The 13,773-nt window shown below is 40.3% G+C and overlaps 1 protein-coding gene across 2 annotated transcripts in view; it reads left to right on the forward strand.

Annotated features, from left to right (window-relative positions):
* The window catches only part of ATF6 (activating transcription factor 6), an 85,915-nt gene that overhangs the window by 54,015 nt on the left and 18,127 nt on the right, over window positions 1-13,773 (forward strand). For both annotated transcript variants that reach the window (XM_072867505.1, XM_072867506.1), the window contains exon 15: window positions 11,525-11,609. In XM_072867505.1, the coding sequence (XP_072723606.1) occupies window positions 11,525-11,609 (85 nt within the window). The remainder of the gene's footprint in view (window positions 1-11,524; window positions 11,610-13,773) is intronic.

Raw genomic sequence — 13,773 nt, forward strand, 5'->3', positions numbered from 1 at the left:
ATTAGAGAAGGAGGGGAATTTCTTTTTATGGGTAGTAGTAATAAAACAATTAATTCCTTTTGGGTCTTACAACTTTGTAAAATCTACAAAGATAATTGACAGACTCAACTGGGAGTTGCAGATGAACTGCATTTCTGTGCTTATATAGCCCATGGGAAGGACAGAAAATGGCAGAGAAACATAATTTTCAAATAATTTGGAGCAAACTTTTTTAAATTTTATGATGCTAGTTTGATTGAGAGAGCCTTTAGAAGAAAATCCGATCCTTATCAAACATAATAGGAGGAACTTTTCCACCAGTACAAGCTGGGATTTTTTTTATCTTCACAGTGCAGAACTGAGTCAACTATTCATATACACATATCTTTTCCAGTTTATCTTGAAATTCAACTGATTTCCACAAATAACACACACACAAATTATCAAAGCATTTTCAAGTGCTTAAAAATCTTCCTATACAATTTTAACCAAAACTGTTTGCTTAAACATAGAATTCTGTTCTTCACATCCTCTTACTTTGTGTTTAGGAATTTTTTTTTAATCTGCTGCCAAACCAAAATTACATCATAGCAAATGCATGCATTGTTCTTTACTTTCGGGCCTTGCAAAGCAGTTCTGCAGACAAGTTTAATTGGCTGGATTTCTGTCCAGTCTCTGTCCTGTGCCCTCCTTGTTCACATGGCCTTTCTTTTTTTTTTCCTATACAAAGGGAAAAAGACAAAACTACAAGGAAGAATACATTTATGATAGAAATAAAATCCAAATGGGGTGCCTTCACCTCACTCTCCACTGTAATTGGACTCGCTTTGCTGTGCCTCATAGTGTGCCTAATTAACATATGTATACGCAAGCTTCTGCTAACTGTGATTTCCTGGAGTATTCCCTGTTCACAGGGGATGGTATTTAGTGCCTCTTATTTAGGTTGTGTTGCAAGTCAAAAGTGAGATTCAAAAAGCTCGGATGGAAGTGAGGCAGGTTCATCTTGGGTAATTCCAGAATGAGAGATTTGCAGAGGAATGGGGAGCTTAAGAGTAGCCGGTCATTTGGCAGCTGGTGTCACTTTGTCAACAGGATGAAGATAGATGTTTCAGTAGGATGGAAGGTTAGAGGGCCAGTCTTCTGGAATTGTGCTTGTATTCTGATTCCTGAAGGGAAACAAGATTCCTTCTCAGAGGCCACTGGGTGGATTCTACTGTTTGACTAATAGATACCTAATTACCAGCATATTTCAGTGTTATCTTAAGGCATAATTCCTCCTCTTTGGCCTTGGAAGTTGAATAAAGGGATTATAAACCATGAAAATAGAAAAACTGAATATTATATCAATTTTTTCCACCTTTGTATGACATCTGCTTTACAGCTGCCTTTGGTGCATCTAAGTAATACTTTGTGTTATAGTCTGTTGCGTATTAGAAAGTTGTTGTGTTGGTCTTCGCAAACCTTGATGGAGTAATGAGATTCTCTTACATTTTTATTCTTGCTTTCTCAATTGTAACCTTGATCTTCTACCTAGAGGGAACTGAGTAGGATACCAAATGAAACAAAGGGCAGCAAATTAAGCGAGGAGGATGTGGGTTCAAACCAAGGAAAGGAAGTGATTCATACAATAGAAGTAGACTTGTGGATCTTCTTGCCAAAATGCATTATAGATGCTGTAAGTTTACATGTATTCAAGGGAGGACTGGGAAAGTTCATGGATGAGAAATCTGTTAATAGCTACTAAACATATAGGAGTCACATCTTTGTTAGAAAATCCCTAAAACAGTTACTGAAAATGGTTGCTGGCTGGAAGACAGGTAGGGGAAAGTGTCATATCTGTACACACTGCTTGTTTCCATCTCAGCAAGGTGAGTTGGCTTTCCTTGGAGTCAGAGGGGGACAGCATCAGCTCTCGGGCAGCAGCAAGAATGCCCAGCCCAGGACAGGCAGGAAGAGGAAATCAGGAACAGCTTCAGCAGCAGGAAAGCTTAATTTGCCTCAAGTCATTGTGAAACTGGTTCCTCTGCTTTTACACCTGGAAAGACTTTTTTTGTTCTAAAATAGAATCATATGGTGACTGCTATTATGTCTTGGATCTTTTGGGAGTTACAAGGTACTGGAGAGATGATCTGAATAGACATCTAAACCCAAGATACTTGCAGTCCATTTAAAAATCTAAATTAGGTTGCTTTAATTTGGCCTCTGTTTTTTAGGTTCCTTTTGGTCTTTAAGGTAACGTAACATAAATTCAATCCAAAAGGAGAAGGGATAAAACAAAGTAGTAATTCTTGCTTTACTTACGTTTGCTTTCTCCATTTGTGAACTGCAAAGAGGACACAGTTCACAGTAGGTCTCCATATATCTTTAGTAGTCTCCATAACTTTTTTAGTTCTCAATCCAGCTCTTGTCCTTTGCCACTGGTTCTCCTTTACACTGAGAAAACACTTAATGCTGACCTCCAAAGCTGAGCCCTGCTCAGAGACATGCTGCAGCGCTGCCATTGAAGAGAGTGGAGGAAACTCCTCCAAAGGAGCCTTGTGACAGAGTGAATTTTCCATTCCTCTGAGGTCTCTGGGATTTTCACAAGGCTCTCTGACTCACAGTGAGATGCATTCTAGATAGGTTAGTTTTGGAGCCCAGGCCATATCGCATCTGGCAGTAGCACAGTTGACAATAAAAGCCACTAAAGACTTCTTCATGAAAAGGTCTCTCCTGGGAACTAAACTGGATAGCAACTCCCTCTTCTGCAGGGACAGTGACCAGAAAGTGTTCCAGAGTGCAGTTAGGTGTTATTTATAAAAATTTGTCTGGGAATGTCAGAAAGGTGTAATCTTACACTACAGAACATTTTATTGACTATGGGATTGAGCTATTTCTGGTAAAACGCTTAAATAAAAAGGATATCTCATCACTTCATTGCTGTGTGCAAAGTATAGGCTGTAAAAACCACCTGTGCACAGAAACATTGGGATTGGAACAGCATTGGTGTGAATAGGAGCACTTTTGGCAAAAATAAAAGCAGAAGAAGAAGGTCTATTCCTACCACTTCTGGGAGCTTTTCTGCTATGGGACAGTCCCGTGTCGTATCGTGTCCCTGTGTGTCGTCGCCCCCCCCCCCCCCAATAGGCTTAAAACTTAGAAAAGTAATTAAATTCTACGATTAGGGATTGGGACTTGAATTCTCGATTACAAACTCTCTTCTTTAGTATGCTGCAAAATCATACTGTGTTAATATATGCTAGCTAACCTCAACTTTAATATATGCAGAACTGGTACTCTTTCAAATTAAGTTAAATGGTTATTGTTAAAGCCAAAGTAGTAAACTACTACTTTGGAGGCCACTACTGGGACCTCCCAGGGTGGGCTGTCAAGAGCTGGTGCAGAGACGCTGAGACCTTGTGAATTTTTATTGCGGGTTTTCTGTCAATTCCTTGCAGTCATTATCCCATCTTTCACTCACTCCCATACTCATCTTTGCATGCCATGGATTCCCTGCAAGGATCCATAATGGGGTGAGTAAATCCGCTTGGATTTATAAGGTCTACCTTTAAGAAAAAAAAAAAAAGAAAAAAAGACACATCAACTTTAAAAACAAGGCAGCTTTACAGTTCATGGTATAATGAGCAAGTATTGTGGCTATGAGTCACAGTTTGTGTAGGGGTTTTAACTGGTTTCCTCTCTTTTTTTTTGGTCTTAAAACCATCCCCATGCTTTTCAGATATAAGGGTCAGACTGAAATGGTAGGATAGCGGTAACTTCAGAGGCACCCTCCCCTCTACAGTTACTGCCCTGTTTAACATCCACTGATAGTGAAAGCAATGTTGCAGGAACTTCTGGCATTTTCAGATGGACCAGTGCTGTATCCAGTGCGTTGTATTCTCAGGGCACCATATGGTTGCCATCACCCAACCGAATCAATAGTGAAATTATACAGCCATTTCCTCTACAAATTTGTAAATTTTCGTACATGTCCTCTTCAAACTGACAGAGGAAACCAGAAACAGATATGCCAAGACCTGATTCTCATTTACACCATGATGTGGGCTATGTGCTTTGCAGTGTCAGGAACTGCTGGGGTAAATGAGAATCAGCCCCTAGGCCCTGAGTGCATTGCAGTAAGTTCTCTTCCCTGGACAACAGCCTCCTTTTGGGTCCAGAGAGCTGCTGAAGTTCAGTCTGGCTGTCCTGAGAATGAAGTTTGAGCTTCATAGGTACTGTTTCCCGGTTAGGAGTCACATGCCAAAGGCCGTGATGCTGCCTCAGTGCAGGTTTGATGGCCTTTGTAGGAGATCAGGACAGAAATATCACATCTCTGGCAACAGCCAGACAGCCTGAAACAATTATTTTGAAATTTACAAAAAGTGTGAAATATGTGGTTTATGAAAGAAAAGCTGGATCATTGGCTCTGTCAGCCCAGGGTTTTAAAAAGTCCCGCTCCTCAGAGGACCTGTACAGGGCAGTCTCTGAAGTTGCATGCAGCTTTTTGGGCCTGTGAAAGCACATTTTTATTTCACACTCTTTGTATAGCCAAAAGCATACCTCTAAAGAAGGTCCAATGTCATCTCATTGACCTTAAATCCCTGAAGATGTTCAGAAAAGATAGGTTTGAAAGACAATACATGGATTTGATGCACAATTTTTTATGGTCAAAAACTCACTTGCTTTCTATCTGCTTCATCTTGATATCACTAGGTGTGGTCAGATAGTTAATAGATAAGCTTTTGAGCTGTCAGGACATGTTGAACACTACCAAAAGTAGTGCCGTTAAAGAAAAATGGTATCCCCAGCAGCTTTGGGAAGCTGCCAGCACTTCAGTGGGATGTGGGAAGCTCCTCAGCCTGTATCAGCAGTGGTTGTAATGTGGTCCTAGAATCATAGCGTGAAGATTCAGGCTGGAAGAGGTTGAGGCACAATTCCCTGGGAGACCTCTTAGTCATAAACAGAGATGAAAAAATGCCCAGCTACAGTGTTTGTTTACTGTAAGAAGTCTTCTGAAGCTGCCTGGTCAGAGTAACCTTTAGCAGTCCGAGGTGCCTGGCTCTATTTGCCCCCTCCGCTCTGGCAGCTGTCTTTGATCATTGCAATATTCTAGCGCATAGCTGGTCTCCAAGGCAATGGTAAAGATCAAATCTCCTCATCAAGGCAAATTATGAGAACAGCACATTAAGGTTTTCCTTTGGTATTTTAATCCAGTCTCCTTGGAGCTTTTATTCCTGGAAAGTAACAAATGTCACCTGTTTTCGAAAAGATCATCCTTAGTTTGTCAGAGATGGATCTTTTAACGAAGAGCGGGGCTCATTCGGACATCTTGACAAAGTCTTTGTGAGAAGTGAGGTAGGGCCTGTCTTGCAGGAGTGGAGTCATGGCTCCCACATGGATCACATCTGTACTTAGCAGGGTACATGCTCCAAACCACTGGGAGGGGTCAGAGGCACGGCTTGCCCTTCAATAGCATGACAAACACTGTTCGCGTAGGCAGATGTGCTAAATACACTGTAACAAAGCACATTTAAATCAAGTTACATTAATTATTTTCTAGTAGGTAATGCTTTTGCTCAAGACACTAGAAAAGGCTTTTGAAAAATACTTATCCGTACCTAAGAAGGCAAGAAAAATCTAGGGGAATTGATTTGACAGATAAGTAACCTCAGGGATAGGAGGAAAGACAGCTCATGCTGAGAGTGCAGAGCCTTGGCGGGTTTGGAAGTCTGTTCCTTTGTGTCCCGTGTCACTTGTGTATCCCTCAAATGCATGCACAACTCCTCTAAACATTCCCCATAGCACTGGTAATATTTTCCTCCATCATGGGCATGCTGCAAGGATTAATTCCTTTGTGTTTGTTTCAAACACACAGAAATGGAGGAGGAGCTCCACAGATTGCCTGTAGTGAGGTGGCATACTGCTTCCCAGGGAGGTGGCTGTTGCTGGGTGCAGTGTTGCTGGTGGGACATGCGTTGCAAAAGCCAAAACAAGCAATATTGCCAATTCTAATAATTTAAAAGCCACGAGTCCAGCTTATGAAATGATGGTAGTTTAAAAAACAAAAAAACCCCCCAAAAATAAAAAATACCCTTGACTAGCGTGTTTTCTCTCTGTTTAATGAAACTTCATGGTATGCAGTGATGATGTTTTCTTTAAGTCCTTTAACTATGAGAGTTAGAAACAATTTTTTTAAATTTTTTTTTTAAATGAAAGCTAAGATGCCCACAAGTTTTCATGCATCTAGGTAGTGGGGACTTTGAGAACCAAACTACATGTCATGAGACTCACGCTGAAGCTGCAGGAGCAGCCAGTTTTGGAATATTCTAGAACAGCAGAACAAGATTTCCATTGCCAGTTGACTGTGGGGGTTAGAGATACATGAGGCGCCAAACCTTAATCCCTGTTAGAGCCCTGACAACACTGATCTTATGTAAAAAGCCTAAAAATCTTTATTGCAGTTCCATGTGTTGCTGAGACCAGAAGCAGATCAGCAGGCACTGAATAAGCCAGCAGAGTAAAAAGATTCAGTGAGGAAATTCATTCTATAGGGGTGCCTAATTTCTAAGTGTTTACAGCTCGGGTTAGTTATATTCTAATAATATAGTGTCCTGAATGTTTTGTGGTGGCAAGAACTTAATAAATGTGATTATTAATCAAAGTTTAACAAGTAACAGCTTCAGACTCTATTCCCAGGAAAAAATGTGTTTCTGTATCCCAACTTATTAAATTAAGGTAATGCATTTGTGGCTGGATTTTTAGTATCTGTATCTATATTTATCTATCTGTCCATCTCATCTGGCTTCAATATCACTGAACTATAGAGATGATCAAAAGCAAAATGAGAATGCTGAAGCTAGGGTCTCATTTGAAATATTGTCTTTCCAGGCTGATATTTTTCCAGTCGTTCTGCCAGCAGTCTCAGGTCTGCATCATCTATTTAAATTGTCATCTCATCTAAGTGCAAATCTTGGCCCAAGCCAAGGCCATCTGTTGTTGGGTAATAGTTGCAATTTATTCTGCCTCTGGTTGACATTCATGCTCATGGGCCAGATGCTGACTTGCAAGATTTGCTTTTATTCATTTTCAGTTTTATACCATGTGTTAATATCACAAACAGCATTTTAATTTTAGATTTTTTTGTCTAGTGTTTAAAATTAGGGATGAGTAATAGCATTACACACTCCTCTGGGATGCAATTCAGCATGCTTCAGAACAGGATAGGTCAGGAGAAAATATTTTACATTTTAGAAATGCATTCAAACAATGTTTCTAAGTGTCTAATTTCTTCCTAATCACTAATCTTTATGTTGCATATAAATAATTAGGTATGAGAATGTTGTAGGTAGCTAAACTGCAGGCAAAATATTTATGGTACTCTGCAGCATACCTGCTGCTACCTTTGCCTTCAATGTGGAATGAGGGTAATTATGAAACTTTGCAAGTTAGGACTGATTGTCAGAGAGACACTCCTCAGTATAAAAGATAAAGATTATTAGGGAGATGGATAAATTTCCCTAATTCCAGATTTTTAAAAATGTCTCTTTGTAGTAGAGATGGGCAGTATCCAACTTCCAGACAATCTGTGCATCTTGCGCATTAGCTCCTGGTACCAGGTTGAACTTACAGCTAACTGGCTTTTTATATGTCTGTCTTCTCCAAAATTGGTGTTGAAACACTGAGGAGCTGTGCAGCAACTCCAAAGCATGTTTGGATACACAAATGCAAATGGAAACTACTTCATTGTCTCACTATGCTGTGGGAGCAGAAGGCTCTGGGTCTTCCTTCTGACACTATTCAGACTGCTCCAGTAAAACAGAGGAGTAGCAGGTGAATTGATACTTGAATGTACTACTTCGCTGTGTAGTTTTAGGAGACATTTCAGAGTCTGGAAACTAAGGGAGAGTTAATTTTAATGTCTCAGGTAGCAGAGCAGCTTCATCGAAAATGGTTCCCTATGCAGCTTGTTTCAGATCCAGTGAGTTGATCTTGTCAGGTTGTATTTGGAGGGATTGCTAGTAACAGTGCATGTAACAGTGCTAGTAACGTGTATAATAGGTATCAAAGTTTTTATCATACCAGTTTCTGTCTCTAACAGGGTTCTGTGTGGCTGAGCAGGATGTGTTTGAGCCTGCCATGATTTCTGTAAAATAAAGTCACTTCATTAGGTTAGATTGAATTATAATGTTAGCATTTTGTCTATCTGTTTTTCTTCTTATATTCCTTTGATTTTGAGTGACTGTAATTGTGATCTAGGAAATAATACTCCTTTTGTTTCTGTGAGTTAGGGAGAGAAGGCTGTCTGGGTGGGATTCATTTAATACAGCTGCAGGTGTTTGGATGTTGGTTGACCAGTCTGAACTAGACCTCATTCTCATGGTATTCACTGGAGAGCAGCAGGCTTCTCTGGAGCTCCTGTCATCTCCAGTGCTATCTTAGTGTAGAGCGAAATACCTGCTGGAGTTGTCCACTTCAATTGACTGATCTACCAGAAAATGACTTGGTGTTTTTGTTTTAAGCCAGAATTCCGAGGAAGGAGAGCAGTTAGTGGCGAACTGCTCATTTCGTCTTTGCAGCTCTTGAAACATCATTCACAGAAGTCTAAAATTAGTTGCAATTAAATCTAACTCCTGGTATTAAAAAAAAATGGCTTCTAGGTGAGGCAGAACTAAGAAAAGTGAATTTTACATCTCATTTTCAATGCAGGGTTTGGAATAAAGTATTGTTTTCCAGCAGATCAGTTTGGTGGAATCTGAACCTGCCCAGCAGTATTAATGCATAGTTTGGCTGTGTTGTAGTCATGGAAATGAAATTTGTTAACTGCAGAGTCAGTCTGAGCCAAGTCTTTGAATTTAACCATGATGGAGGAGATGCAGAGCTTGTAAAGGCCAAGTCTGAGGTGTTTGCACTGCCTCTGTAGTTACCATAGGACTCTTATGAGAAGTTGGTACTGCCAGTGTCTGTCCTGTGGACTGCAAAAAGAGAATCATAGGATCACTGAAATGGGTAGAGAAAACCTCTGGTGGTGCCTAGCCCAGCCTTCTTCTTGAAGTGGAACTGTTGCTGATAGTAGAGAAGGGTAGACATGGCTTTGTATAGCTGGGTCTTGGAAACCTCCAAGATCCCCTAGCTCTCTGCTGACCTGTTCCAGGATTGCACCATGCTCTGGGTGAAAAACTGTTTCTGAATGTCTAACCTGAACCCCCCATGGTGCAGCCAAGAAGGTAATGATACAGGAGGTATCTGAGGAATTTTCCTTATTTTGTTGCTATCCAGAAAATTGGCATTTCTGTAATGTCACTGCTGTTTATTTCTATAGAGGTACTCTGATTGTAAAGTCTTTGTGATAGTTCTTAATACATTTTATACAAACAGTGAATAAAGGTGCCATTATAAGCAAAACTAAGCCAGCATCAATTAATGTACCAATCTTCAGATATGTTAGCAAAAATTAGTAATCACTTCTAGTAATTCACCAGTGATCATCTATGCTGTACTTGTGTTTTGCTAGGTAATGATGTTGTAGACTCTCAGAAGCATTGAAAAAGAAAACCAGGATAAGCATTTTTTAAGTGATGTTAAAAATAGTCATCAAATCATGACAAGGACATTGTTACAAAATGTGGTTTTAATGGACATCTTATCTTTGGCCTGTTCCCTTGGGAACATTGAATTTCAAGAACAGTTTTTCTGTGAAGTTGATTGTCTTACCGAGTGTTGTCTTAATCTCAGTGGTTCAAAAATGAAATGGGAATTACATATGTAGTCTGAGAATTATACCAGAGTGGTTTTATAATTTTGGTACCAAGATGTTTTTAATTACAGTCATTTATTGAAGTAATGTTTTCTTCTCATGGTCAGTCATTTGGGTTTTTGGGGAATTCTCTGGTGGGAAAAAAAGAGAGTGATATTTCTGCAATATATCTACAGAATATCTTAATATATTTAACACTTAACTTTGTGTGTAACTCAGTTCCCTGAATCTTAGACATAACAATGTAGTGTTTAGATATTAAAATGGGGAAAATACAGATACCCTGACATTAAGAAGTTAACAGCTGTGTCCTGAAGGAAGTCTAATTCAGTCTGCCAAAAAGATAACCTTCGCCAAAAGCATAGGGTATTTGTGTGTCTGTTCTTACCCTTAACTAGGGAGCCGAAGAGCTGCTTGAAAAGTTTCTGAGTGCCGGGTTTGTAAAATATCATGGGAGTTTTACAAATGGGAAAGCATAAAATGAGAGCATCAAACTTGTTTCTGCTTTTTAACTGTGTGAGATAGATGTCTGGATCTTGAAAAGTGAAAGGCAGACGTTTGGATCTGGTTTTAGGACAGCTGCAAAAACTTCTTAACGAGTTCGTCACCACGTGTGTGACATGGTGGTACCTGCTGGCTTTTGTTCTTCTCAGAGACACTGGGAGTGAACTTAGCATTGCTGGGACTGGGAGAGGGGCAAACACAATGGCTGGGAAAATAAACCTTTCCATTAATTCTCTGGGGCCTGTAAAAGATACTTAGTGATTGTCAGGTTTTTGTTTCACTTAGAGCCTGAGTTAGAAATTTAAAGTCAATTTGTCAATTATATAAGCACAGTCTTTTGCTTCTAATTACTAAGAGAGAGCAAATATGCTTCCCTGACAATGCCCGCTGTGTACTGAGATGGTGCAGTGAAGCAAGCTTCTGTCAGGGAAGCTAAGCTTTGAAAGGCATGGGAAGCTTCCCTCAGCCTTAGTGGTCTTTCTTTGGTCCATCAAGATCAGCATAGTACAACAGTATGGGAGATGCCTGGACTGGCACTTTATGTTCTGTTACTTCTGTTGATAAGGGAGGAACCATATTTTCCCAGGCTGCAAGTTGAGCAATTTGAGTTCAGCAACAGCAAAAAAACTGAAGAAAGGCTGCATTTTTCCTTGCAGGTCAGGTCCATATCCAGAGCATCTCCTGCAGATGCAGCTTCCTCAGCTAAAACCCAGGGTAGTTAGTTTGATCACTGCTCTCTTACAGCAGCACCCAGCCACCTCACAGTTGAGATAAGCTACTAAAGCACAGCTTTGCCATCAAACTTCCCCGGTAGGTTTTGTCGGCAGAGCTCATATTTCACACTCCATCACAACCCTGACTGATACAGTCCTGCTGCACGAGGCATGTGGTGTAGAGCTTGACATAGATATAGCAAGATGACATTTATATATAAAGCAGACAGCACTGCAAGTAAAGTCTCCAATTCAGCAAAGCCCTTAACCACATGTTTAAATATCATTGAAGTCAAGTTAAATTACTTTAATCATATACATAAGTACTCTGTTGAATGAGGGCCTAATAGTAGTTTCCATCTCTTTCCACATGATCAAGGCCTTTTCATATTCTGCTGCATGCGATAGGGATTTCTTCTTGGTTACACAGCATGAGCAATTGCTGTGACTTTTGGAAGACTCCCTCAACAATTTGAATTTGCTAAGCTGTCGTAAATAGTTTTATGTGGAATGCCTGTAAGACAGAATGGAAAGGAATTTTCCCAGCTCTGTACTTCCAGGGTAGATTTAACACATCTTTTCCCCTATTTTCCAGGACCACCTGTTATTGCCAGCCACCACACATAACAAGACCAGAAGACCAAAGATGTCTATAGTGTTGCCAGCTGTAAACATCAATGGTAAGTCCAAAACATGAAAGAGAACGATAGGAGAATAATTTCAAAGGGATGTGCCTGACTTGTATGTGGAAACCAAACTTATACCAAATGTCTGTTGTTGAAAAAGAAGTCAGACTGGTCATTACTGGGCCTTAGTTGCCAGGGTCCCCGCTGGAGCTGGGGTGCTGGCAAATCACCAGTGCCTGATCACCGAGGCTGTAATGAGAGTCTGCGTGGCTTGGCCAGCAGTTCTGCAGTATCTCATTCTAGCTCCTTCAAGGACAGGGGTGGTGCCATCCAGTCCCAATGATTTATACAGAGCTGATTAATGGTTACTTGAATGTGATCTAGCTTCTCTAACTTGGTAGCTACAAAGATCCCATCGAGTGTGGAGACTGTCCTCGTCCTCTCATTTGGGTTCCTCCTATGCCTGCTTAGCACGGCAAATTCCTTGGCCTTACTGGTTTGTTAGGATGCTGACTGCCTTCCATCAGCTTCCTCAGCTGTTTACCACTCTGTTATACAACACTCAGTGTGAGTGGGACCTCTCAGCACTGCATGGTCAGGATTAATAATAATCATGTTACAGTGCTGCAGGACAGCAGAGAAAACAGCTTTGCACCAGGGGCACAGGCCTATTAGCGAACAGGAATGTTCTCGATCTGCATCTTAGTCCCACATGAGAGACAGAACATGAACTGTATAAATATATCATTAATTCATATGGTGAGGAACTGCCAAGTTAGGACATGTTTGGGGCACAGGGTCACTGTCACAGTTATCAAATGCATCGTGAACCCTGTGACAGTATAAACTTTACTTTCTGAATATCTATGAACATAATGCTTTTTTAAAACTTACGTGTTTTACAGTACAAGTGAATCATAAACCCAAATGTTTTTGTTAAATTCAAGCATGCCAAAAACATTATCTGATGATGCAAATTTCCATAAACTAAGGAAAATAAATCAGCTTAGGCTTTCAACATTTTGATAATTACATTTTCCCATGCAGTACAGTAAGTCGAGTGTGATAATCTATAACCAGCTAACTTAGGGGAATTTTTATTAGATGTATCAGAAATATTTTTGGCATTTATCTGCCTGAAAATCCCTTTTCATGTCTGTTACAAAGATCCTTTTCTGGCTGAGCTGAATTATCACGTGCAAATGGGTACTTTATCACTTGAAGAACAAACACTATATCTAAATTACAAAGTATTTCTTCTTAACCTGTTACTGAGTCTTGTTTTACTTGAAATAACTTTTCAGTTGGTGGAGTAAATATAATTTGGAAAATACACATCAGAATCCAGTGACAAATCTTATCCTTCATTAATAGTGAAACATTGTGAAATTATAGTTACTTGAGTTCTTTGGGATTTTTCTTCAGAACATCAGCATCATCCAGGAAATAAAAAAAATGTCCAGGGATTTGGGCAGAGATGTTGAAACAGATGAGATACAAGCATAGCATTAAGTAAACAAGGGCATCAAACGCTGCTTCCTCTGTGACACTCAGACAGATATTAGGAAAAAAGATTACAAGATACACAAGAACCAGTAGGTAACTTGGCTTGATTTTTAATTTAATTATTAGTAGGTTACCTGGAGGAGATTATTCCCTAAAAATTTCTGCCTGGAGAAGAACCCACTTCTCTTCTTTGAGAACATTGCTCCTGCACCCTATTCTGCCTCTGTGAGGACTGAGCATGCCCTGAACAAGCATCTGGAAGTTAGCTGACAACAAAGCTTTCCTCCCAGCTCTCTTCTGTTCTTTTAAGCCCACCTTAATTCTTTGTCCACCTGCAGAGAATTGGCTGCTAGAAGAGGCTGGGTCTCCCTGGGGGGAATTGGCAAAACTTTCAGTGAAAGAACTTGTCCCCTCCTGCCTTTTCTCATGCCTCAGCCAGATCTCTGTGGAAGAAGGGAAACCTTTTCCACTGCCACTTACTTGCCTTTCCTTTTTGCTGCCACAACCCTGGCAGAGGAGATGAAGGGAATGCAAGTGAAGTGGCCTTTGCTTTGAAACTTTTTCGGAACTTCTTCACGTGCTTTCTTCTGCAGAATCTTTATTTGTCTGTGTACTAAAGTTTACCCATGACACGGTTTCCAAACATGAAACAGCTTGCAGTTCAGTCGAGAACCCTTTGAACTGCTTGGACAGTCTTTTCCCAGCAGGACCG

The sequence above is a fragment of the Ciconia boyciana genome, chromosome 7 (assembly GCF_034638445.1).
Source record: "Ciconia boyciana chromosome 7, ASM3463844v1, whole genome shotgun sequence".
In the NCBI taxonomy this organism is placed as follows: Eukaryota; Metazoa; Chordata; class Aves; order Ciconiiformes; family Ciconiidae; genus Ciconia; species Ciconia boyciana.